This window comes from Camellia sinensis, chromosome 4 (genome assembly GCF_055761805.1).
Source record: "Camellia sinensis isolate YWXY chromosome 4, ASM5576180v1, whole genome shotgun sequence".
Taxonomy (NCBI): domain Eukaryota; kingdom Viridiplantae; phylum Streptophyta; class Magnoliopsida; order Ericales; family Theaceae; genus Camellia; species Camellia sinensis.
In genome coordinates this window covers 144,629,732-144,657,712 of record NC_138964.1, presented here as the reverse complement: position 1 = coordinate 144,657,712, position 27,981 = coordinate 144,629,732, and the positions used below count along the sequence as shown (strand labels likewise).

Below are 27,981 nucleotides of genomic sequence, written 5' to 3'. Positions count from 1 at the left end.
TTGCAATTTAAATATTTTAATTTTTTTTGTTACAATTATAAATGAAATTATTATTATTTTATCAGTGTATCTTTACAATTACATTAATTTAATACAATTACACTATAAGAAGTTGAGCAATGCTAAAGTTACCAGATAATTTACCAAAAAAATATTTGATAATTTTTTAATAATTATCTTGTGTCTCTAAACATTTTTTTTTTGGCGAAGAATTCAACATCCCCGTTTGGGGACTAACCTTTTTAGCCAAAAAGCCAAAAAGTTACCATTTTAGCCAAAAAGCCAACAACTCACACCAAAAAGTCAAAGATTCTCTTTTCTCTCTACTTTTTGCACATCTTTTCGTAATTAGTCAAAAAGTCATCCCAAACATATAAGTTTTTTTTACCTACCTTTTTAGCCAAATAGCCAAAAATTTACTAAATTAGCCTGTTCCCAAACGAGCAATGTGTCTACTTCGTTTTGTTCTAAAAAAAAAATGTCTTCTTCATATTAACGTCAATGTCTTCTCATGGAGAAGAAGAAATTTTAAATTTTAAATTTTTTATTTATAATTAGGCATTTGGATCAGTTTATGCACACTTCGACTAATTTCAGGATCCACACAAAGCGCTCATTCATGTGAATCTGACAAATCTCGAGCATAGCCTATAAGCATGGCCTAAGGAATGGATTGTTTCTAATGAAAGTTGAACCTGAGACGTACATAAAGCACATTCTTAAGTTTTAAATTGCAGCTGATAGTCCAACCCCTTGAAGTTGAGTTAAAAAAAAAAAAAAAAATCATTCTTAGAGATGGAAAATTATTAAAATCTCTATTACAATATCAAATCAAACAAAATCAAACCATATCTTAAGTCTTCTCAAATAGGGTTAATTACACTATATGCCCTATAGTTTGGGACTTGTGTCACTTTGGTCCCTGACTTTTCAATTGTGATACATTTGACCCTGAATTTTGAATCTTGTTCCAAATAAGGACAATTGAAAATATCATTAGATTTTTTAAGGGTAAGTTGTCAATTTGATAAAATATAAATTAATTTGACAAAAATAAATGTCAAAAATTATTTTTATCCACCAATGATAAAATTATGTAAAATTAATAAAAAATAATAAAAATTGCATGATTAATTTTTTAAAATTAATTTTACATGATCATCATCCAAACACATAATAAAAATTAATTTGGTAACAAAAATAAATAAATGTCTAAAAGATTTATCAATTTTATATAATTTTATTTTTAGTGGGTATAAATAATTTTTAAAAATTCAAAAATATTTGTTTGACATTTATTTTTGTCAAATTAGTTTATATTTTATCAAATTGACAATTTTACCCTTGAAAAATCTAATAATATCTTCAATTGTCCTTATTTAGAACAAGATTCAAAATTTATGATTAAATGTGTCATAATTGAAAAGTCAGGGACCAAAGTGACACAAGCCCCATATTATAGGGACTATTTATGTAATTTGCCCAATCAAATAAGATCGACTATATGAATCATTTTTCTGTACTTGAATGGGATCTTTGTTACAATCAACATAATATAATCTCCCAACTTTAGACATAATTCATATGATTTTTATAATTTCATTTTCGATTAAAAAGTATGATTTCATTTTCGATTAAAAAGTAGATAAAAAAAAGTACTTATGTAATGGCTCACATGATCACTCTAATAAAATTTAAAAAAATTAAAATTAAAAGTTTCATCATTCAAGGTGAAAGGCCAAAGTAAACATCAGGGCTCGCTTATTAATATATTGTTTTAATTAAAAATTATAATAAATTAACACATTATTATTTTTTTTATTTTTTAAGAAAATTACAATTGAGTTAAAGTTTTTAAAATAAATTTGAAGTCGTTGATCTAGGTCGTCCATTGTTATACTTGTGGATACGTGTATAGATGGGATTAAAAGGAAGTCAGGCTCGGGCTCAGGTATGAGTGGCGTGAGTACTTTTAATTTCTTTACTGGATAGTGCGATACGCGTGTTGCGTTTCTGGTGGTTTGCGTGGTAATAAAGTAAAGATATTTTTAGAATGATTGACATAAAGTAAAGGCGGGAAAATAATTATGCTTTTGAATTATTTTGAATGGAGAATCTTCGTCCTTACATATGGGCCAGTTTTGCTATTTATTTGGTACCAAAAAACATTTAATGGGAGAGAGGAATATGCTTTTGCAGTGGGATAGCTATTACAGTGACATTGTTTCTGGTACTTTGTTTCATCCCTCCTTTTTTGTCTTTTTTTTTTTGGTTAATTTTATTGTTATACAATGTTGTACTCCTTAAAAGAGTATCCCAATAATTACGGGCAGCTTACTCAAATGTGTGTAGATCGTTTTTTGACGTAGCAAATAAGACTTTGGGAAGAGAGCCGTCAGTCAGCTCCGGTGAAGTTTGTTCCGGTGTACGAGGAGTAGAGAAAAAAAATGTCAAAGTTAAGATGTCTGAACAGAAGGGTTAGCAGGGGTAAGAGAATCTGTAAAATTTGTAAGATAAAAGATTTTAAGTGTTTTATCAAAAATGGAATGAGTACTAAGAAGCCAGTATCGGACTCGTCTTGCGTACCGGAGGTCAAGGACTTCGATGGCCATTGGATATAAGTGTAGTTACCATAGTCGTGCACCTTTTAAGGCGGCATATGTACGCAGACGGTATGTTCAGAATATTTCCTGATATATTAAGAAGATTAAGAGGGGAGTAAGGAAGTTGCAACTGTACGATGAACAATTAAGAGACGTTAAATTTGATAATAAAGGTGTGACGAGATTACTTAATGGTATTGAGTTTGGTAATAAAAGATGTGACCGTCAATCAGACAAGATCGTGGTTAAGGGTATAAAAGTAATTGAGAATGTTCAGTTGGGACAAGATGCTAAAGAATAAACTGTGGTCCACTACGTATTGTTTTTCGTCATAAGTAATAATAGTCCGTCGATTCCGTCTCCACACCTGACAAGATATTTATTGGAGTTGGCGAGGGTAATCTTAAAACTTGGATTGTTGATCCTGACCAGTCCGATAGGTTTCGAATGTCAAAGAAAATGAGATTCAAGCTCATTGGTGGCAAGGACAAAGAGCATGTTCGTCACGGAATAGAAGTTTGTAAACCGATTTTTCCCAAGTGATGTTTGGACGGACTACAAAGATACACTGTTGGGAAATGTTGGAGGTATTCAGAAGGGTGTCATATATTTAGTGGCTACTACTGTTAGTGGGAAAGAATGCAAAATTACATTAAGAAGTCAAATGTATTTTAAAACTGTTTAGAATTTTAATTTTATGTGTTTTTATTTGTAATGTTTAGGTGAATGGAGGTGGACGATATAAAAACTAGTGTTGTTGAAGGTGTTTCAACAAGTGATTTTAGTTGTATTGAACTTGCTTTACTTAATTTATTTTCTTAGTTGAGGTTGAGATACAAACAAAAAAGTATTAGGGTTGATAAAATATTGATCAAATATTCCCCATTTGTGCATCCTATGCCAGTGGGTTGGTCAGAGTAAATGTGTACGATAAGAGGTTAGATGGTAATGACAGTCTGCAGTTGTATTTTATTTTCACTGTGGATTGTCAATGCGAGTTAGTGTATTATGGGAATAGTTAATGTTCAATTAACGACAAACAGGTGTCATAGATGGTGAAGTATCAACTTGAAAATTCGAATATTAAAAGAGGATTACGTATTGTAAAATGAATGGGTATTTGAAGTATTCTATGAGTGACATGCTAGGAGATTCGCAGATGAGGGCCCCATCTATTGTTGTGTTATCTAAATAATATACTCATGATAATGTTTATGTTTGGCACTGTGCTCCAACCAAGGCCATTCCGATTCTGACCTGAACAATGTTTGTGGGTTTACCGGAGGGGCAAATAGATTTGTTGTTAGGAGGTTTTGGAGAAAGTGGTTCAGTTATTCATGAACACAGAGGTCGTTTGAGATTGATGTACGTAGAGGTGGTGATGGAACTAGTGATGCTAATCCTAGTCTGCCAATTTTGGGAGGTTAGTATTAGAAAAGAAGAAGTTGATCAGAGAGGATTAGTTGTTATGGATCCCATAGAATTTTCTGATATTTTACGAAATGTAATAATGAGTGTAAAAAATAGTGATGAGACTCAAGATGTAATAGTTGATGATAAGGGAAATGTAATAAATAAATAAAAGTTTGAGTGATTTCCTAAATAAAATTAATAAATTTTTTTATTAATCATGACAATGGTTACGTTTACATCAAATCGTTCTCTCATTTTTGGGGACATTGTATCTAACCAACTACTGTCCCCATTAGTTAATATAATACAAACAATTCCTCCTCTAATAGTAAGATCTGGTTGGAATTTAACAAATACATGGAAGTCACTTTGGCAACCTACTAAATTTTTCATTAGTTCGGAAGGGACTGTTGAGTATTTGATGTCGTTTATGATGTTGTAGACAGCATCTTGATCGTAGTCCTTGAAACTTATTATGCCGGAGAAGTAATTATGTCGTCCGAGACTTTTGGCCCATGCGATTTTTCCTGTTTTTGAGGGTTCTTCGAGGTAGAGGGAGATTTGGCGGATGGGTCATTATTTCAGATCTTGTTATCAGAGGATGAGGAGAGTTTTCGTCATTATATAAATCGTGTATATTATTTTTGTGTATCCCTAATTTAATATTGTCATCACTTACCAACATTAATTGAAGTTGTAAACTTTTTGATGATTTCGTATTTTTTTAATTTATTTTATAAATTATTCACAATATCTCCCTACTTTTTTTTTAAATACATTTTTAATAAAAAGTCACTAAAATAATTAATTTTCAAAAAAGCCCTCAATGTGAAAGTAGGATGAAAAGCATAATTTAACTATAATATTTTAGGTAAATTATAAATACACTGTTTAAATTTTACTTAAAATATGAATTGGTAAATGTAATTTTAAAAATTACATCCTGCCATTTCAAAATTTTAATTGTATAACAAATGACTTATTTTATTAATAAATCATCAAGTCAATTAATATTTTTTAATAATATTATAAATATTTTAATTAACGATTAAGTAATTAGAATATTTATTTTTATTATTAATTATGTTAAATAAAAAATTTTAACACAAGATTATTTATAATTTTTAAAATTATAAAAAATGTTACACCTCGTTTGTTTTTACTTTTAAAAAACACTTTTCAGAAAATTCTACTTTTTTATTTTTCATAGTTTTTTGTTTTTACTGAATTTTTTTAATATTTTAAGTAATTTTTTACTTTTTAGACACACCTAACATAAATACACCTAAAAAGTAAAAAAATTGTAAAAAAAATCTTTTAAAAATTCACTAAATACCAAAAATATAAAAAAATACAAGAATTCAGTATATTTTTTGTATTTTTATGTATTTATTAATTTTTTAAAATATTTTTTCACAAATTTTTTACTTTTTAGATACATCTAAGTAATGTACATCTAAAAAAGCAAAAAAAGTGTTTAAAATTAAAAAAATATTCACTAAAAACATAAAAATACGAAAACCAAAAAAACCAATTTTAAAAAAATTTAATCTAGAAAACTCAAACCAAACACAGTATTTTAAATAAATTTCGGCGTAGTATTTTCTGTACAACCGAACATGGTATAAGGGCCAGATGACACGTGTGAGTATTTGTTAGGAAAGTGCAGGAGGAAATTGCGGAGCAGTAGATTCGGCAATCAGCAACTACAACTCATGCTTCCAACTCACTCACGCCTCATCGCTATCCCCCCAAAACCAAACAAACCATCTCTCTCTCTCTCTCTCTCTCGCTCTCTCTCTCTCTCTGTCTCTAGGTTAGGTGTATGAACATGAATCGACAATCGTCCATTCGTATATGTTGTTGTAGTTGTGATTTGGATTGTTGTTCAGATACATTGAATTTGGATCGATGAAGTCATCGGAGTGCAGGGACAAGCAAATCATGGAACTTTCTGGATCCAAAGACAAAGCCTCCTTCAACTTCTTTAACCCCGACGAAGAAAGCGATGAAGAATTTGATCCCCATCCCAGCTATGGTTTTCGTCCTGTTCCTCCCCTGGCTGCTTCTCACTCTCGCCCTTCCCTTGTCAGAGTCTCTCTCTCTCTCTCTCTCTCTCAATATACGCATTTGTGTGCTAATGCAATCTCATTTGGGAGGTGAAATTCAATTAGTTTTTATAATTTCTCTCTTTTGAATGAAATGAATATGTTTGAAGCTGGTGGATTCTGTGTATATGACTGAAATTTAAGTTAAAAATTGAGTAAGCCTTATTTGATATGAAGCACTTCAATAGACAAACTCATATTTAAGCATAAAATTTGAGTAAAAGCTTCATTAATGCCAGATTGGTAAATGTGAAATAATATTAGTAAAATTCATTTTGATTTGAGTTGCAGTAAAGGAGTGGAGAGGGTGTGGGTGATTTTTTTTACTTTAATTTAAATTTGATGTGGGTAAAGGGGCTGATAGACATAGGGGTTCTAGGGGCTGACACACACACACTAGGTGGCGCTTGTGGTGTTCCGGGGAGTGGGTGGGGGCTGTGGGAAATGTGACCTGATGAGGAGAGAAATGAATTCTGAGTCGAGGTTTGGCGTTGAGAACTTAGGGCTTGTTTGATTAATTGTGAGGGGATTAACAATCCATGAGATTAGTGTAGGATTGGTTATCTAGCTAGATTAGGGAGACGTAATTCCCTCTTGTCCACATTTGTTTTGCAATAGATATGAAAATATATATAATCATATGTATGTTTTGCATTATTAGTTGCATGATTAAAAAATGGGTCAATTTTGTTGGATAGAATAGTCAGTGGAATCTAGTTCAAATAATAAAATTTGCAATCAAACAATGGAATGTTAATCCCATGGATTAATAATCCCAATCCTACTATGATCTACTCAATCAAACAAGCCGTTATTGTATTCTCAAGGAAAAAACAAACTTAAACAAGAATGGATTGTATTATGAAAGAAATTAATTGGTGCCAAAAGGATTTTGTTTGCAAATATGAACTGATCATTAACAAAAAGAATGACACCAAAGAGGATGGAATTATAGCAGGATACTTGTTGAAGTTGGAAAGTGCATTGAATTATTGCACGGGGATTGAATAGAAGATGTGATTTTGTTTAAGATGCCTATTATGCCAAGTGGATTTCACATGGATAGAAAATGAGTGTAGCTGAAATAATTAAGCTGAGGTTGATTTCTTTTACTCTAGAAAACAAATAATTGAAGTAAGAGGTAACATCATTTAAGATAAGATCATGAATCCAATGAAGAGATTATGGTCATGTGCAATGGAAACCAACTTGGGTCAACAGCTTCAAGGCAGCAAATAAGGTCTACCCATAAGTTAACATTGCTGCAAAAACATGGTTTGACAGAGGTAGTTGTAGAAGAAATGTTTTAGATGAAACTGAAATAGTTGGAAATAAAAGCATTTTTGAGTTAAGTTGAGCATCTTTTGGCATGGTGTATATGCTTCCTGAGGAATTATGAGAATCTTCCATTTGATTGTTGAAGAACTTATTTATTGATATTAGTAATTTGTTAAAATAATTCTATATATTTTGTAGCGAACATTTATTTTTGTTATTCGAGTATGAAATGAGTTTGTGGAGCTTTGTGAACTTACAGAAGAGTCACTTTATAATTGCAGTTCTAAAGTGATTATTGTGTTGTGGATTAAAGAAACTACAACTATATACCCATACACATACCATGAGTAGTTTTGATGATCTGTATGGTTGAAAGAGTGCATGATCACATGAAAACTTTAGCATCTGTGGTCATCTGACTTTTATTTGACTATTTTTGGATCTTTGCACAATTTTGAACTTTGGCAATCCTCCAAATGCTGCTTGATATTATTTATAACTGCCTCACCTTGTACAGCTCTCTGCTGCTTGCTTGTGCTAGTTATGCAAGTCAAAACTCATAAAATAGCTGGGCGTTAACTCTATTGGCAAAAGTGGAAGATCCCAATTTTAAATATGTAATGACATATAGGGCTGAATCCAATTGGTGGAACTTGTAACAGGGTTCCAAGGAGGAAATTTACCTTGTTTGAGATGATGACCTGCATGCGCTTGGTATACTTATGTTTTATCTCTTCAAATTGTTTCTTATTGAACAAAAGTATTTCTTTTGCTCTGTAAATTGTGTTATGTTTATGCATTGTTGTGTATTGTATTCATAAACTAAACACTTTCATATTTGCATCGAAATACATACTAATATTTGCATTGAAATACATACTAAATGAGAGTTTTATGAACCATGTTGATGGTGTACAAGTCACTTGTGAAAAAGTTGGAGTGGCATTAATTTTGAAACTTGGTTGGACAACACTGGCATTCTGGCTATAAACGAGTTGTTGCGCTTTACTATCTGAAATTGATCAGATAGTAACAGCGAATTTTATGTTCTCTTTTTAAATTGTTGCATGATTTTGTATACATCACAGAATTCTACATTTTTAAAAAGATTTTGTTTTGCAACACATTCAGAATTCCAGTTCTATGGACTACATTGATTCTGTAAAAGTCACTCGTGAGAAAGTTGGGATGAAATTTGTTTCTGAGATCAACCAGACAATAAAAGAGCATTTTGAGAACCTGTTACATGTGGTGGATGGTCTCAGTGCAAGACTCTCTCAACTAGAGAGTAAAACACACCAGCTTGAGAATGCTGTTGACGATCTGAAGGTCTCTGCTGAGTACAATAGTGGGAGAACAGATGGAAAACTAAGGCAGCTAGAGAATATTCTGAGAGAGGTATCTTTCTCTCCTACAATCCCTTTTATGTTATGTTGTTATTAATCATCCCTCTCTACTTTCTGATAAGATGCTCCACTTTTGCATGTTGAGACCTTAGAGTAATAAGTAGCTTTAACCTGCTTACCTAGCTGGACAGCCCATCCTGTAACTTGCAGATCGGCCAGTTTTCAGTGGAATCTGGTCAAAATTTGGTGATTAACATGGTCAAATATGCAAATCTGAAATGAACTCAGTTTTTAACCTGTAGTTAGCTACCACTAGTAATGTTGATGACATGCGAAACACGTAGTAGCACGCCAAGTCCATAGGGTCTGAACTAGTGGTTTTGACTTGTTATGGTCAATGTTGGAGCAGAGAATATATTCGGTAGGGAAGAGGCAGAGAATTGCTCTAACCTGAACCTGAATTTTAATTGCTAAAAGAACCTGCAACGATTCCACCCAATTTTGGATTAGACTACTTACTATAAACTGATTTATCTAGTGTACAACTAAACCAAACTTTTTATTTTTTGGCTTCCAAAAGTGCTCGGTTAAGGTTAACTTTGTAGATTTTGTTTATTTCAAGCATTGTTGGAGTTTAAGGCCAGTGCTTAATTCGATAGTAAAATCTAAGGCTAGCAAGGTTAACTTTGTAGATTTTGTTTATTTCAAGCATTGTTGGAGTTTAAGGCCAGTGCTTAATTCGATAGTAAAATCTAAGGCTAGCAAGCATTAAAATGTTGGTTAGAGTCCAAGGCAGCCACTTCGTACAAATAGTACCAAAAAGATTAAGTATATACGTAGTCCACCACACCCAACACTTAGCAATTGCCTTTTTGTGTTCAAGTTTATTTTAACTTGGATGTTCTCTTTATGGTTTTGAAGTATCTGATCTCTCTGTCTCTCTGTCTCTCTGAGGTAAAGGAAATTAAGGAGTACCAAATAATATTTAGAAATTTGATTCCTCTAGCATCTGCAAACATAGCTAGCTTGAGGAAGGAAGGTGGAACTTGTGACAAAAGAGTACCAGTTTACTTGAGGAAGGAAGCTTTTTGCTATTTGTTTACATATGGCTTTTCTTTGTTTGATCTTTTAATGTAAGACATGTTGATGATCCATTATGTGATACATTTTTTTCAATGTCTCTTCTGGCATTTTGAAAAGTTAGCAATATGCACCATTCTGAATGGTTAGAACATACTCTGAATGGTTTGAACATAACAAAAAGCAGAACTTAATAATTTCAGGCAGAGAAGGATAATGGAGTTTTTGAATTTGGCAGTAGTTTGTTAATATGTTCAAGTGTACGCAGGTTCAAGATGATATACATTTTCTAAGGGACAGACAGGAAATAGCAGAAACTCAGCTTCAACTCGCCAAGCTTCAAGTTTCAAAGAGTAACCGACAATCAGAAGACCAAAAGACCGCACCCGTTCAAGCTGACTCATCGCTGAAAGCATTGCCATCTGTTTCTGAGCAATCTTCCCAACCCTGTCCCAATGCTCCTTCAACCATACTTCATCAAAATGCAAAACCAGCTGGGGCACCTCTTGCAATGGATCTTCATACCCAAATAGCACCGAACCCAATTCCTTCCACTCCACAGCCTCAATCTTACTATTTACCAACCGGAAACATTTTAGAATCCACTTATCAGCAATACAATGTGCCTCCCGCTCAGCACGAGCAGCCACCACCTCCAGTACCATCTCAACTTTATCAACCCGCTTCTAATCTTCCTCAAGTGTCAAAATCACCCGAACAGGCTCAATTGCATCCACCTCTGTGGACCCCACCACCTCCAGTACCGTCTCAACTTTATCAACCCACTTCTAGTCTTCCTCAAGTCCCTCAATCACCTGAACTGCCTCAATTGCATCCACCTCCATGGAACCCACCACCTCCAGTACCGTCTCAACTTTATCAACCCACTTCTAATCTTCCTCAAGTGTCTCAATCACCTGAACTGCCTCAATTGCATCCGCGTCCATGGACCCCACCACCTCCAGTACCATCTCAACTTTGTCAACCCCCTTCAAATCTTCCCCCAGTTTCACAATCACCTCAAACCCAACCTCCATGGATGGCTCATCATCCTGAAGAATCACCTTCTATGCCATCTCATAACTACCAGCCTCCTGGTGGGCCTTCTATGCAGCAGTTTTATATGGATTCTTCCCAGAGAATGCCTGAACAACCCTTGAGAAGGCCTTACTCAGAGTTTCCTGCTGATTTCAGCGATATGCGTCCTTATAGTGAATCTCCATCTCACTACAGCAGGTCGACAATGAAGCCTTCACAATTCTCGCCTTCCTCTCCTCCGGTGAGGGATGGTGGAAATAATTATACGCAACTCCCGAAAGCCCAGATATTGCCACATGCACTGCCAACTGCTTCTACTGTGGATGCTGGATCAAGTTCAGGAAGGACTGGAAACAAGGTTTCGGTTGATGATGTTGTTGACAAGGTTACAGCAATGGGATTTCGGAGGGACGTAGCGAGAGCAACTGTGAGGAAACTGACGGAGAATGGGCAGACTGTTGACCTTAATGCGGTGCTGGATAAGCTGATGAACAACGATGGGGACGGACAACCTCACAAAGGTTGGAGTGGCAGGTGATGTGAGGGTTTTAATATCGGCTGACACACATCGGGATTTTAAACATCTAATACATATACAGTATCCACATACTGTTCATGGATGTGATTGTCAAACCCCTTGTTTGATGTGGATTTTTAATGTTATTGTATATATACAGCACTGAACTACTTGTTCATATCAACATTCTTTGTGCTAGTTCTGCTCTTTTTAGTTGGTATGTCCTCAGATCAATATCAGAATTTTCTATAGGTATGTGGTTCCTACCTATTTTATCATTTTCATGGGTGTGATTGAATCTCGTTTATCCTTTATAAATCCAGATTTTGGACACATCAAAGTGAGTTCGGATAAGCAATTTCAATTTTCCGTTCAAGTGAAAAAATATCGATTGTAATAATGATAGTATATGGTGGTATAGTAACTAATGAGAAATTTTACAATAAGGACTGTATAGTTGGTTTGGTTGGAAACGTCTTCATTTAAAAGATAATAAATATTGGGTGCAATGATAATTCATCTTATTTGATGTCACCATTAACTTAATTATGTAACTATGTTATACTAAATATTTACTCGTTTCAGGGAAGCCAAGAGAAAGAGTTAATGGCGATGCAACATATAAAGAGTAGAACTTAGAGTGGAATTGTTTAAGGATATCATGCTATCAAAACTATTTTTTTGTTTTTATGTATTAAAGAAACATCGCAAAGAAATTACACTTAAAAAGATGAGAGGCTTTACAAAAAAAATAGAGTTTTTTGTGACATCACAAGGTAAAAAATCATCCCTTAGCGGTATGGCAATGGAAAGGAGGTGGGGTGAAAATGGTATTCACAATATAAAGAATAGGACATTGAGTGGAATCGTTGAAGGATGTCATGCTATCAAAACTATTTTTTGTTGTTATGTTTAAGAAACATCATGAAAGAAATTACATTTAAAAAGATGAGAGGCTCTACAGAAAATCGAGCTTTTGGCAATATCACAAAAGGTAAAAAGTTATCGTTGAATGTATTGGTAATGGTGTGGCAATGACAAAGGAGTGGGGTGAAAACGAGGGAGACAAATACCCTACGGCGGGAGTTTGCTGGTAGAAATAATCTTAAGAACGTGTATTGTTTGTGACGGAATAATTTGTTGTCACAAAAAAAGTTATTTATTAACGATGGCTTTTAACTAGTGTTAATAATAATTCAACATCTAAATTTTTGTTTCAATGGTAAATATTGTTGTCGCAAAAGAATAATATTTTTAACACCCTTTGGAAATTTAAGGTTTTAATCAAAAAGTTAATAGAAAAAGTTAACTTATTTTATTTTTTATTTTTTTGTATGTCTTTTTTTTAAAAAAAAGAATCTATAAAACCATTAAACAAGCCAAATTCCAAACAAACCAAAAATAAAAATTTGGTTTTTCTTCTTTCTAGAAAAAATAGATAGCAAGATGACCCGTTTGCTCTCATGCCATCAAAGTTCTATGCCCTATAACAATCTCTGAGAAGCCACATGTTCTAGAAGTCTCTGAGAGTACCATAAAAAAAATGCTCTTAGAAGCCTATGGATTGGCATACAAAAAGCAGCCTTGGATCCATGCATATGACAACAAAGATTGAAGATCATGCCACATTCAAAAGTTGCAATAATGAATATGCAAATTTAATGGGGTTGGGGGTGGAAGAAAAGAGGGTTTTAGCTTTTGAATAGCACTATGAAATAGTGTTATGAAAAGTCTCTATTTATATTCTAAAACTAGCAAACCATTTGTGCCAAGAGGGAATGTTTTTGAAGATATGACAACAAAGATTGAAGATTATGCCACATTCAAAAGTTGCAATAATGAATATGCAAATATTAATGGGGTGGGGGGTGGTTTGGTTATAAAGTGCATATACACTAAGGTTTCTTTTGCCTTTTTTGTCTTTGAGGAGAATTATTTTTTCCCTGAAAAGTTAAAAGGAAAAAAGAAAAAAAAGATAGAGAATCTGTGTTTGGCTTCTCAAGGAGCATATGAACATTGCTGATTTGAAGAGCCATTGTCAAATTATTACCAAATTGACTATAAGAGAGTTAGACGGAATCTCTATTCTCATAAATAATCTTATTTTTCGTTTCACTTACAATTTTACGATCATAAACAAAAAATATATATAACATAAACAAAACAAAAAAAATCAGCTAGAAAAGTGTTACGGTGTTGTGGGTGTTGATTTTTGACCACACAACCAAACAGGGAAACTCAGCAGGGGAGTGTAGACATCCTAATTTTGACCGCTCGTAAGACTTAGGCACTTTATTCCGAGCACTCGATGATGACGATTACTTTGAGTCAGTGGTTTGAATTCTCAATAAAGGAATACGAGTTCGAGCTCTAAACAATTCCAACCTGCCATACCCACTGTATTTCTACCCCAGAATTTCAATATTGCACCTTGTACCAACTTGTATTGAACTTGAAAGTAAGAAATAGTGGAAACACACTGAAGTCCGGCTGGACCTCAGTGAAATCCGGCCAGAGACACCAAGGTCCGGCCGGACCTCTTGACTTTTCAGGCAGTTTCAGCAGTGTTCTGCTATTTGCCCAATTTTACTGATATTTTGATCAGACTTGCTTGAGGCCTATAAATAGCAGGGTTCAGACTGCTATGGGAGGGGTTGAAAAACAACATAGAATTTGGTTAGAGAGGAAGAAATAATATCAAGTATAGAAATATCCAAGAGAAATATCAAAGAGTTGTGAGAATTATACAAAAGTTGAGTTCATCTTTGTTCTCCCATAGCCTTGAAGCTCTCATATCATCCATACATACCATACAAGAGCTTGAACTTGGAACTTGATTTGAGACTTGAAGATCATAACTCAAACTTGAGGGCGCTTTGGAATCAAGTTTGATTTACAACAAGAACACCTTCCCTACAGAGGTAACACTTCATTTGTTTTATTTCAATCCTTGGTCATCTTTTTCTTGTGTTTTCATGCTATTTTGGAACTATTTTACGGGCTGAAACCTGTGATTAAAAGCTATCCAAAGGTGGGGGATTAATCACACTTGCTTGAACCTTATTCCAAGCTTTTATCCTTGTATTTCCCACTCGTTTTCTCTAATTTTTGCCACTATTTTGGGGCTGATTTGGGACTGTTTTTCAATATCTAAAATATATGATTTGAAGTTATAAAAGTGGGGGAGGGGGGCGGGGGGGGGGGGGGGGGGTTGGCCACCCTTCCTTGAACTTGTTTACTAGTTTGAATTTATTGACCTTTTCTAGCTTAAATTATGCTATTAGGGGCTGTTTAATTTATATCAATAATTATTATTTTAATATTAGGTTTGTGTTGTATTTACCAATTAATCAACTTCACATAATCATCTTTGCAACCTCCCTCCATTCTTTGCTTATTTCGATTAAAAAGTTGCGAAAAATTGAGATTGTTATTCAAGTATAAAAAAGAAATTTTTCTATGCTTAATGGTTTAATCTTTTTCAGAGGTTCATTACTAACGGCATAATTTTTTTTTTCATGCTTAATGGTTTAATCTTTTTGGAGGTTCATTACCAAAGGCATACATATTTCTTATACTAAAGCCAATCTTTTATTTTTTATTTCTTTTTATCATCGATGTATTTACTTTTAAGGGACTAACTTTCTAGTTAAACCCTTGGAAATCACTAAGGAAAGTGTCATTATAGCTTATTATCAAATTTGGATTTCAAGTCATTATCGCTCACTTTGGGTTTTTCCTAAGTCATTATCGCTCTTTTGAATTTGACTAATCCTTGTTACACATCTTGGGTTTGACTTGAAATCCTTTATCACTTGTAAATGAGTCTGACTCTTCCTTTGCAATTTCCCCCAAAGAAAATAAGGTTTATTTTCTTGGGTTAAATTGATGCTTGTTTCTCTTTATTATGTTTTGGACTTAGTGGACGTAAATATTACTTTTGAACAAAAAGGAGAAAAGATAAAGAAATGGAAAGGTAATAAAAAAAGGCTAATAAAATTGATTAATTGGATTACAACTGACATAAAGAACTAATATTAGATTCGGTTGGACGTTACACCGAGTCTATTGTGTCAAGGCTTGTCTTACATCAATTCATGATGTTTTGATGAATCTTGAAGTGTCTTTACGGCCGGATGTTATGTTGGAGTTTATTGTGTCAAGGCTTGTCTTACATCAATTCATGATATTTTGATGAACCTTGAAACGTCTCTACTTTCCTTCTTGAATTCACTTCATGATAGGAGGGAGGGGTGGTTGTTATGCATTACATTTATTGATCTTTGTCCTATCGTGTCTGAAATCATCTTGCAAATCAACTTGTAACATAGATGGTTTGGGAACCGAGTTCGCTCATCTCTTGAGTATTTTCTATGATAGAGAAGGATAGAAGAGACAAACATGGCTAGAAATAACCTGTCTGCACTGTTTCACCTCAGGCACAAAAAACAGATTTCTGCAAGAAAACAAGGTATGATTGGATTTATTTGGGGCTCGACTGAGTCGCATTCTGGTCGGCAAGGCTCCAATAAATTGCAAACAATACACTTTTGGTTGAAAGCAATGATAGAGTGAAACAAAACAGTTCCCAACAAGGTTGACAGAGTAATTCCTGAGGAGCATCGCGCAATCATTGCATATTTGTTGTAATAAATTAGACAGCCCTTTTTAGTTATTATTCATTTGGATTTGTAATAATTATTTATTCGGACACTTAGACATTCGGACCCACTTTCGTGAGGACAAATATGTAATAAGTTGTATGTTTTCCAATCTCCATTTTTTCTCCCATTTTATTTATTTGCTTATGATGGTTAGTATAGGGACATCATATTTTTAAATTAGCATTTCCATGACTTGCATCCATTCGTTTTGCATGTATAAAAGTTCGGCTCATCATATTATTTAAATGTCAAATTCAAACTCTTTACTTGAATACATGCGCTATCACATGCCTTGAATTAACTCGCATGCCATGCTAGTAGCCGAGCTTATTACTTGCACGTTGTATGTGTTGCATTAGTCATATTACATTAATTAGGATCATGCATTTTTTCTAACTATTTTCTTTCTTTTGACTCGCCTTCGGACATAAGGTACGCATTTTTGCTTTAGCATATTGCATGAGTGCGATTGCTGCCATATCAAACATACTACCATGAGGCTAAATACTTACTGATATACCTGGTTGAATGCTTGTGGATGAAGGCTATTCATTGAAATTGGGATACTTTGATTAATGTATATATATGAGATCACTTTTTCAAGTGGTACATATTCAAAACACTTTTTCAAAACAAACATGAAATCAAACGTTCTAACTTCTAGTGAAATTAGTCTATACTTGTATGTTAAAAAAAAAATAAAAACATATACTATACATAATAATCACATCATGATTAGTAGAGGCCGATCTTTGATCGGGTGAGTGGGGTGCTCAATTAATGACCTTCCCCTCTCATACCTAAGTTCCTGAACCAAGACACTTTGGTAACGACGGACTAATGGCCTTTGGCAGGAGTCACGGGTTTCCTAAATTTTCCAAAATAAATATTTAGGTGGCGACTCTAATATCTTGCAAAGCAATCCATTTTTGGCATTTGATTCAAAACATCGATTTTTCAAAAGAAATTGCCGGATTTGGACTCTTTTTGTGTTTCCACTGTTTCACATTGCACTTGTGAATCAGATTCAGAACCCACAAGTGGAGTCCGAACAATACGAGCTATTCATTCTTCCAAAAGGGAGCACGAAAAGCCAAGCTACAAGGAGCACTGGCAGAATAGATTAAGCCCGAACAACCTGTTACAGAAAGATAAGAATCTGGTAGTGGTTCATCCACTCAGGGGCACTCCGACGATCAAGTCAGTATTTATCTCTCAAAGATAGCCAATAGTGCTTAATTCACTAGATAGAGTATAAAAAACATACCTTAGACCACCCACGAGGGTGTCTTACTTTTATAGCCAGTATTAACCTGATCCCTGTAGAAGCCCAACTTCAATGGATTTTGGCTCAATGCTCATCTTAGACTCCCAACTAGATAGAGATAAACTCCATAAGAGCTTTATCTTTATCCTGACTGAGATCCTCCCCTGTTCTAGGACTCTTGTCCCTTATCTATTTATCCCGGATTCCGATATCTCTGTAGATAACCTCGGTCTAGTTGAGATTACCTCGGTGTCAAAACTAGGCCACGTGGCACCTCGACTGATATTTCGGGGTCATCTTGGCCACGTGTTGTCATTACAAAATATATCCCCACAATTGTCCCCTAGGTTCTATTACCTCGACAACTTGAGGTGATGGAACCTACATCACTAGTTCATTTACTACGTCGACTGAAATTCATTCTTTCCTTCGACCGAGATCATGACTCGTCGGCTTCAAGTACCTAGTACTTAACTGTCCATTTTTATCAGGGATCAAGAACCAAATTCTTTACGTATCTTTACTGAGATCGTTCTTGTAGCCAAGGTTTTTGTTTCATTATATCAAGAACTCCAAGAGTTTAATCTGCTCATGAGCTGTCACGCACGATTTTCTCAACCGTTTTCGCCATGTGTCATTCTCTTATTTGTTTGTACCTGACATGTGCCATCAGGTCGCGTCATTTTTGTGCATGCCACTTGACAGACACGTCGTCCAAGGCATATTCATTTCCTTTTGCAGCCTTTTCGAGTTTTAACAAAACTCCCTCTCTCTCTTTTCGTCTTCTCACTTCGTATTCTCGCATGCTCTCCGTGCTTAAGATTTTCTCTCTCTAACAATTCCTCAACCCCCATTACTGTGTCTTCGAGCTCTCTGCAACTATGCTCCATTCATTTCTTCCGGCAAGGCATTTACTGTTCTGCTCCACTCATTGTCTCCATCTGACTTCGGTGAACCTCAAACCGGTGTCCTCCACATCAGACCCAACTGGTAAGTTCTTAGTTTCTTTCAATTTTCAGTTTCAGCTCTCCATGATTTTGAATATGTTTTTTCTTTACCATTTGCCTATTCTGTTGCTATTGAACGGTTGCACTCTGCTTTTTTCTTTGATTATGAATTAATTTCCTGCTCTTGAATCTTGAATCTGTGTAATCTTTTGAAGATACCAATCATGTTTTCTTGTCGTGACTTTTGCACACTGTCTCTTACATACTTACTCAGTGCTCATGAATTTGTACTGCCCATGCTTCTTGGATGTTGCTTTCTTGATTCTGATTCGCACTCCTTTTTGCTTTGTCTTCAGATTCTTGCATTTGACTCCTAATTCAGTATAGATTTAGGTTTTGGGATTTGGTAGAAATCACAATCTCTAGGAAAATTGAAACAAATTTCTCCTAGATCTTGAAAAACCCTTGCCCTAGTGCTAGTCTAGGGTTTAGCTGAGGTTTCCAAATCCATACCGGATATTCTTTTTTGAAATTTTGCACCAATCCACCATAAGGCGACATCATGGGAATGTTTAGGTGGAGAGTTGACACCCCTGCCAAGCTGGAGTACTTTAGACAAGAGTTTTCTATTCCAGCCGACGTTCAGATTAGGTTGGCTGGAGAAAAAGACTCTATCATACCAATTGGGGACTCCATGCCCTTTCATGTGGTAGTATTTATTGAGTGTGGACTTCGGCTTCCTTTAGACATCTTGTTTAGGGAAATCCTCCACTATTACAAACTTAACCCTATGCAGCTAGCCATTAACTCCTATAGGGTCATTAATGGTATAATTGCCCTAGCTCGCTAAGAAAATGCTAGGATAACACTAGCCGACATCCAATTTTATTATACCATGTGTGGCCTAAAGTCTGAAAAATGATACATTTACTACCTCAAACCAAGATCCACGGCCTACAAAATCATAGCTAACCTCCCAGACTCCAACAAGGGTGCTGGAGACAATTACTTGATTGTCTCGGGTAACTGGGAATTTGCTCTAGATGATGATCTTCATTTCTTCCCTCTACGCCGATCGGTGTTTAAAGAGGATGAGGGTAAGAACTAAGTGTCAACTTCTCTGTTTAAGACTTTACCACTTTTATTTCCTTTATTTGTTCTAATGTCTGTTTTTTACCTTTTACAGCTCTTCCCCAACCATCAAAGGACTTCCGCCAATCCTTCTTCCCCAGTAAAGACTTGAAGAGGTTGCTGGGCCTGCCCATTGACCTCCACAAAGTGCCCTTGCTACTTAATTACATCCCCACATACAAGTCAGTTTTGCCCGACGTTCCTAGCGCAACAACACTTCTCCATTTGTTTCAACTCCTCCAACAGCTTCATCTCCAAGGCTAGACTAGGCTTCCACCTCTGACCCAGTTAAGCAGCCAATAACTTTTGTCCCTCAACTCATTCCTCCATCCCAACGCCAACACTCACGATGAGCTCCAGTTTCTGCTCCTGCCGGCAGAACTCGTAGTTGCAAACGCTAAGATTTTGAGGCATCGGCTTACGACCCAGCCAATCCTCCAATCACACTTCTAGCAATACATTTCGGTGCTAGAGTAACAGTCGCTTCCACTGCCGATGAAATGGGCTGTGCAAAAATCATCCCGGACGACCTACTTGACGACATCCTAGGCGTAGTGTCAGTTCACTCCTCCAGTCCTTTCGAATCTCAGCAGAAACCCAAGGCAAAAAGGGTTAAAAGGGCTAAGGCCAAACCTAGCACCACCGAGGTGGAATCAGAAGACACGATGCCAATTTCAAAATTGGCTGAAATGGAAAAGTCTACTGAGAAGATGCCTGCCGAGGCCGAGGCACCCCACCAACTGCAATAAAAAAAGCCGAGGTCCAGTGGGTCTTCTGTGACCTCTGGATTTCGTACCGACGCTCTCTAGACCCCGTCTGTCAACATCGGAGACCGACCTCTTCTAGTGGGGGATAGTGCTCTCGACAATTTGGAAGTTGGTGCCGCCATCTCCACCGCCGTTATACTCCCAGCCGACATCAATCGGATGGCCGAGCTTTTAGAGTATGAAAATTATGCGATGATGATGCAATATTGTGTCTTGGTAAGTCTCAATACTTGTAATTTTTTATCTAACTTTAACTCTGGTTTTCATACTTAACTAATTTCTTTTGCACTCTTGTAGGCTATCCAGCAGGGTCACTCCCTTGTAGTCAGGATCGATGAATTCAAGAAAGAACTAACCCAAAAAACCAAAGAGATAGCCAAACTCCTCACTTCACTAAACAAAGCCAAGGCCCGCATCCGAGGTCTTCTGGATCAGGCCAAGGCTACTGAGTTAGCCCTAAAAAGTGCCGAGGACAGCGCCGAGGCTGCAGAATATGATGCCGAGGTTACTCAGGCCGAGGCAAAAGAGGCCAAGGAGAAAGAGGCCTAGGCCCAAACTGAGCTCCAAACAATATTGTCTACAAAGGCAGCCGAAATCAAGGAGGCAGACGAGAAGGCCTACACTGAGGGGGCAGCCGATGTTCGTGATGAATACAAGAAACAAGTCAAACAAGCATGCAACATGGATTACACCCTTGGTTGGATGGCTGCTTTGAAGGAGCTTGCTATTCCTGATGACTCGTCCCTTAGGGACGAAAGTCGACTTGTTTTGCTATTCCCTCTTGCTCCAAGCCAGTCTGAGGATGAGGTAGAGGGGGATAAAGAAGTTGAGGCCAATAAGGATGAGGGTGAGAAGACTGAAGCTACTGGGGCCAAGTCTCCAACTCTGAATGAGCAAGTCCTGAATTTAACTCAGGACGACGAGGACGAGGTCCCCAAGAGCATGCTTGAAGCCGAGGTTGATAGCGCCGAGAAGAGCCTTAACATGATTCTTCTAGAGATTGACGTCGAAATCGAGGCTGAGAAAGCTGCTGATAAGCTGTCTCGGCTGTCTGCTAAGGTCGAAAAACAGCCAACCATCGATGCAGAGCAGTCTGTTTAGAATCTTTTCTTTGTACTTTTTCTTTTGTTTTGAACAATGTTTGTTTTTCTCGGGCCGATATGCTTGCTTATGTACTTGAACAAGTTGTCTTTTCCTGAATGCAAGTCTTATATTTTCTTCCAAGTGTTTGAATATATGCCTTTCTTTCTTCTATGCATGCTTGCTGTTTTCTTTCATGCCTTTCATGCTTCCATACTTAAAATATTTTTGTATTTCTTTGAAAGTATACCTTAATTGTATAATAACTCCGGGATATAATACCTCGGATATAAACCTTGAATGTTTTCCTTGGTCAAACATCGGCATACCTCGACTAACACTTTAAAAATATCAAAATATTTTTACAAGTGTTATTCAGTATCACTTTTTACCTTCATATCTTCTAAGACTTCACCCTTTCCAAGTTTGGACAACCTGGTTGGTTAACTTGGGTAATATGTATCTTGGATACTTTTTTCATAATTACCTCGGCTAACTTCAACTTGTAAATTTCTCCGAAATTTCAACAAGTGTTAAGCCTATTCTAACTTGTAAATTTTGTTTATAAAATTTCAACAAGTCCCAAGCACTTTAAACTTTTAAGTTTATTCATCATTCTCCAGCTCTCTGCCTTCTAATGTGAACCTAACTTTCACTTAAGTTCACATTAAGCACGTGTCTATTGTCTTTCGCCGAAGTCATATTCAAACAAAGATTAGCCAAGGTTATCAACCTTAGTTTTTCTGTTAATCTAAGTGAAATGCACTAAGTTCTATTCTGAGTTTGACTCTGCCGACATGGCACATCCAGGTTAGCTCAACTCCATTACATGCAAGTATAATTCAACGCTGCCATATAATGAATCTAAGTTATTCATCATGTTTCACTCAAAAACATTGCCAACTTAGTTCAACTCTATTATATGCAAATATAATTCAACTCTGCCATATAATAAGTCTAAGTTATTCGTTATGTTTTATTTAGAAACATTGCCAACTTAGTTCAATTCTATTATATGCAAGTATAATTCAACTCTGCCATATAATAAGCCTAATTTATTTGTCATGTTTCATTCAGAAACATCTCTACAAGACTGGTCAGTCCTATCACACAAATTTTAGATTCATCAAACTAAAATTTTATTATTACCTCGGCTAATAAAATTATGACATAAACTTCAAAAAAACAAAAAATCTAATGATAGAAAAACTTCAAGTTGCAAGCATTTCAAGGTCTTGGCAACTCTTTGCCATCATTGTCCTCAAGCCGATATGTCCCATTGCCGGCGACCGAGATGATTCTATAAGGCCCCTCCCAATTTGGGCCTAGCCTGCCCTCCCTAGGATCCTTCTTGTTATCGACCACTTTCCTCAGCACAAGGTCCCCCACTTTGAACTCTCTTGGGTTAACTTTCTTGTTGTAAGCTCTAGCAAGTTGTTGCTTGTATGCCGTAGTCGAATTGCTGCTCTCTTCTTTTTTTTTTCTCTCCAGTAGGTCTAGATCTCGGGCTATAAATGCCTCATTAGTACCATTTTCTACTCCCTGGGTTCCAATCCGTGGAATGTCGACTTCCAGTGGGATAACTGCTTCAGTGCCATAAGACATGGCAAATAGAGACTCCCCAGTTGATCTTCTTCCCGTAGTCTGATATGCCCAGAGTACATTGGGTAACTCCTCCACCCACTTTCCCTTTGCTGCTTCCAGCCTATTTTTGATCCCATCCAAGATAGTCTTACTGGATACTTCTGGCTGACCATTACTCTGGGGGAAACTTGGAGTAGAGTAATAGTTCTTGATTTTGTACTTTGCACAGAAGCTTTTGATTAACTTATTGTCAAACTAAGTGCTATTGTCTGCTATTATTGCTCTTGGAATCCCAAACCTGGTGATGATGTTGTTCCATATGAAGTTCTTCACATCAATATCTCGAATCTTTGCAAGGGGTTTAGCTTCTACCCACTTTGTGAAGTAATCAGTTGCTACCAGCAGAAACTTTCTTTGCCCAGTTGCTTGGGGTAGTTGTCCAACAAGATCCATGCCTCACTGGGCAAATGGCCAAGGGCTAGATACTGGGTTCAAATCTGCTGCTGGTTGATGTATTAAGGGTGCAAACCAACACTTCTCGCACTTTCTGACGTAGGCTTTAGCATCCTTCTACATGTAGGGCCACCAGTACCCTTGAGTAATGGCCCTATGAGCAAGTGATCTACCCCCAGCATGACTTTCATGTACCTCTTCATGTATTTCATATAAGAAGTCTTCAACCTGGGAGGGATGCACACACCTCAAAAGGAGACCAGTAAAAGACCTTATGTAGAGATGTCCTTCTGCTGTTAGGCTAAACCTTGCTGACTTCATTCTAGTTTTATGCGTATCTTTGCGATCATCTGGCAGTTTTTCGTCCCTAAGAAACATCACTATTGCATCCATCCAACTGTGATCCATCTCCACACACATTGCTTCATACTCTGTGATTAGTGGTTCCACACTTGGGCCTGATAAATAATTAACCATTATTGTTTTTGCCTCTCCTGATTTCATTGCACTAGCTAGGTTAGCCAAGGCGTCGGCATAGCTGTTGTCATCTCCGTTGACCTATTGTAGTCGGCAATCCTGAAACAAGGCTAGCAGTCTAATAACCTCTTTGACATAGACTATCATTCTTTCATCTTGGGCTGCATACTCGCTTGTTGCCTGGTTTACAATAAGTTGGGAGTCACAAAAGACTACCACCTTGTCAGCTTCCATTGCTGCTGCTAACTTTAACCTTGTGATTACTGTCATATTTTGCTTCATTGTTTGAGGCTTTGAACCTCAAACAAATAGACTACTCTAACATTCACCCATTTGGTGATACCAACACCACTCCTGCCCCTGCTCCTTGACGGTTTGAACTTCTATCAACAAACAGGCAGAAGGAGCCGCTGATATAAATATCGCAGGGCTTGGGTTTCTCTTCTTTCTTCTGCTCTACTGTGGGGTTTTTCATTCCCAGCTGGGTCTCTTCTTGTTTCCCTAAACACCCTAAGCCGCTGCTCACCGGAGCTCGACGTGCGATGGCACCTGTAGACACCCCATTTTTGACCGTCCTCAAGACTTGGACGTCACCGTTTGAACACTCGGTGATCATCCATGTTTGTGTTCGTCCTGAGTTCTCGGAGGTCTCGGCCACGCGCCTTGCCTCAAGACCTCTCGACTTGCCTGTTTTGTGTTTGGTTTTGCACCAAACACTTGTTGTTTTGCTTTTGAGGGCAGGGAATGGCTTATTGGCCATCCCCACACCTCACCGGCCATGGCTTGAGGCCACCGGCCTTGTTTTGTTTCCACCGGCCATTGGTAATGGCCGACCGGCACTCTTTATGGTCGGCCGACCATTGTTTTGGTCAATTTGTCATTTTTGGCTGGCCGATCACTGTTCATCTCCTTTTGGCAGATATTTTATGCTAGTTGTGATAGCTGACATCCACAATGTACCCCCTCCATACACGTGTATGGAGGGATTTCCCTCTTGCTTAGCTTGTTTTGTAAGCTTTGCAAGAGTGAATCTCTATAAAGGGAGGGCTTTTCCTCCCTCCTCAAGGGTTCCAAAAAAGTTCCAGAGAGGGTCTGAGATTAGGGTTTAGGATTTGTATCTCTCTATCTCTATATCTCCCTCTATTTCACTCTTGTGTGTGTATAAGGTGTATTTGTTCTTAGTTTTGCACTAGGACACCTTGTATCACACCTTACCTTGGTTGCTGAGGTGCCAAAGGGTTGTTCTTGAAGTTTTGAGTGGATTTAAGCTTGGAAAGGCTGCTGGACCCTTGTTCTTGAAGGTGGTTTACAAGGGTGAGATTCTTGCTCTTTATTCCCCATTTTTGCATAAGCCTTCTGCCTATCTTTCATCTGTTTTTGAGCTTAGTCTATAACTGATAAAATTTCTGATTTTACTCGCTTAAAATAGTTGTTTAAGGTTGCTTTGGTGTTTGGGGTTGTTTACCTGCCCTTAGGCCTTGTTTGGCCTCCTTTTTGTGCTATTTTTGGTGTGCTCCGGGACCACCTTGTATTGGCCTCCTCACCACTGAAATCCTGAATTTCAGTGGTGAGGATGGTGTTTTGAGGTCCTAAGAAGGAGAGGGCCATCCCCTCTCCTTGTTGTCTTCAAAACTTGTCATTTTAGCCTCATGTGTGAGCACCTTTCTTAAGTTCATGTTGGCCATGTCTTAGTTGGTATTTGTGCTTATTTTGTCATGATATAGCACTGTTTCAAGTTGGTTTAGACACACCATGCATGCTTGGCATACTTGTCTTGTAATGCCATGAAATTGCCCTAACATGCTTTGTGCTTTGAGCCTTGTTTCTAGCATGATTTTGGCTTAGCTTTGTGAAGCTTTTATGCATGCTTTGATGTGCTTGAGGTCTGATTTTGGTTATTTGGGTCGTCCACGACTTGCTCTGTATAGCTACCATGCAACCTAGCTTGTAGGCTTTGAGTATTGGATCCTCTAGCATGTTTTACTTGCACTATTTCAGTGGTTTGGAACCACTTATCATGTCATTTCAGTCCATATAGCATGCTTGTATACTTGCATTTATGGCTCCTTTGATGCTTCAAAAGGTTTATGTTTTATGCTTCATGTTTGGACCTTTATGCATGCTTTTAGACTTAGGCCATTTAGATGTCATCTAAGTGTGTTTTGGGCCTTGTCTCAACCTACATTGAGACTGTTTTGAGTCCCCTCGACCCTTTGGGACTCGCCTTGCATAGCCATGGTTTGATTCCTTAGATTAGCCTTAGGCCTTGGGCTTGGTTGCATGCTATGCTTGCCTTGTTTAATTGGTTTGACACATTTTCTAACATGATTTCAGAGCTTGCTATGCTTGCCATATGTCCATGTTCATCCCTTTTAAGTGTGCTTAAAAGTCCCATCTTTGTGCTTAAGTGTTGGACCATGTTTGCATGCATGTTTGTATGTAAATTTGCCTTCATTTCCATAGCATTTTGGCTACTTATTTAGACATGACTGAAGCTTGTCCATATTAGTTTAAGTCCACCACTTGCATGTTGTTCAAATATTGTTACATTGCTTCATGCTTGCATGTTTTGGTTGCATAGTGTTTTTTATGCTCATTGCTTGCATTATTGATACATGCTTAGCTATATTGCATTTTGTTACATTGCTTGAGCTATATGGCATGTTGTTGCATGCTTAGGTTGTAATGCATTTGGCATGCATTCTTTCTTTTAGTTGCCCAACATGTTGTTGCATGTTTTGCCATTGATATGTTGTTACATGCTTGCATGTGTGCATGTTTGCCCTCATGTTCATATTGCATGCTTAGCTTGCATGCTTAGGTTACATTTGGCATGCATGCCTTGCCTCTTGAATCACCATGATAGAGGTTGGGCCCCTTAGGTGTTTGTGTGCATTTCATTTGACATCAAAATGCAAACTTGACACCTCGGACCATCATGCATTGAAATGCGCGATTGGTAGTCCGAGAGTCGAGGACCAAACTCCCTTGAGTTCATAACATGATAGGAAGGGTGGTAGTGCAAACATTTGCTTGAAAATGCATTGCCATGCCTAGTTTGCCCTTTGTTGCTGTCAAAACAGGATTCTGCAGGAATATATGGTCGACCGACCATATTGAGTGTCGGCCGACTAAACATATTTGGCCGAGAGCCATACCAATGGTCGATGACCAGTTTCCCCTGGCCGGTGGTGTTTCCTCTTGGTCGGTGACCTTCCACAGTGATCATTGAGACTTGCACAATTTTCAGAGGAGCAGAACAGGGTAAACAGAGGCAGCTTGTGCATAGTGGTGGATTTCCGAGCGAAGCCAAGCACGCATGCATTGGACCCTCTTCCCGAGGCTATTTTACCGCTTTATTAGCTTAGTTAATTTGCTTAACTGGTTAAGTGGTCTGTAACTATTTAATTAGCTTGTTAGTTAGTTAAATTTGTATTATTCTTTTGGTCTCTTCGAGAGAGGGCGAATTGTGTAATAAGCGTGCGTGTGTGTGATGCATGTCTTCCAACCCCCACTTCTTTCTCCTTTTTACTTACCTGCTTTGATGGTTTGTGTTAAGGCATATTTTAATTAGCATCCTTATGCTATGCATGTGTGCATTCACTCATCAGTACTGCATGCACCGGGCTCGGCGTATCATACTAAATGCATAGTATTTCAAATCTAACTTGAATACATGTTATCTGTTGCATTTCACATGCCATCCATAGATTAGCCAAGCCTATTCTAGCTGCATTTTGCCTGCGATGCATTAGCCATCTTAACATGGACTTGGATCATACATTTGATTACTAACATGTTCTTTGATTTGGCTTGGAGTACTAGGTGGGTATTTATGCTTTAGCATCTCGCATGAATGTAAATATTAACATGAAAGTATGCTTGCCATGAGGCTAACCGCTTAGTTGATTTACTGTCTGAATGCTTGTGGGTGAAGGTTGGATCGTTTGAATTGGAATAATTCATCGAAATCTGTATTTTAGCCTACTTGCGAGTAGCAAACCTCAAATCATTTTCAAACAATGGATATGCGATGCTTTGTTTCAAATTAGGCAATCTAGTCTATACTTTTGTGTTGTGCGCGTCACATAGTAATTCTAGGCTAATAACCGGAATAAGAACACATAAAATTTTCAAAACTTGATATCATGGTTAGTAGAGGCCGATCTTTGATCGGGCGAGCGGGGGTGCTCATAGCTGACCTTCCCCAATCATACCTAAGTTCCCG

At 37.1% G+C, this 27,981-nt stretch overlaps 1 protein-coding gene and 1 long non-coding RNA gene across 4 annotated transcripts; both read left to right on the top strand.

Moving 5' to 3' along the window:
- Window positions 1-5,627: 5,627 nt before the first annotated feature.
- Window positions 5,628-11,661, top strand: LOC114259773 (uncharacterized). 3 transcript variants are annotated; one of them, XM_082866366.1, is made up of 3 exons: window positions 5,628-6,110; window positions 8,534-8,800; window positions 10,097-11,661. In XM_082866366.1, exons 1-3 carry the CDS (start codon window positions 5,928-5,930, stop codon window positions 11,402-11,404), a joined length of 1,758 nt encoding a protein of 585 aa, XP_082722492.1. In that variant the 5' UTR covers window positions 5,628-5,927; the 3' UTR covers window positions 11,405-11,661. The 3 variants fall into 3 exon arrangements, with proteins under 3 accessions (XP_082722492.1, XP_082722493.1, XP_082722494.1); XM_082866367.1 differs by having other exon boundaries at window positions 5,670-6,104; XM_082866368.1 differs by having other exon boundaries at window positions 5,707-6,175.
- A 2,377-nt stretch (window positions 11,662-14,038) lies between these two features.
- On the top strand, window positions 14,039-16,156 carry LOC145823454 (uncharacterized). The gene is made up of 2 exons (XR_014365743.1): window positions 14,039-14,304; window positions 15,823-16,156. It is a non-coding gene; the product is annotated as an uncharacterized LOC145823454 (long non-coding RNA).
- The last annotated feature ends 11,825 nt before the right edge of the window (window positions 16,157-27,981 follow it).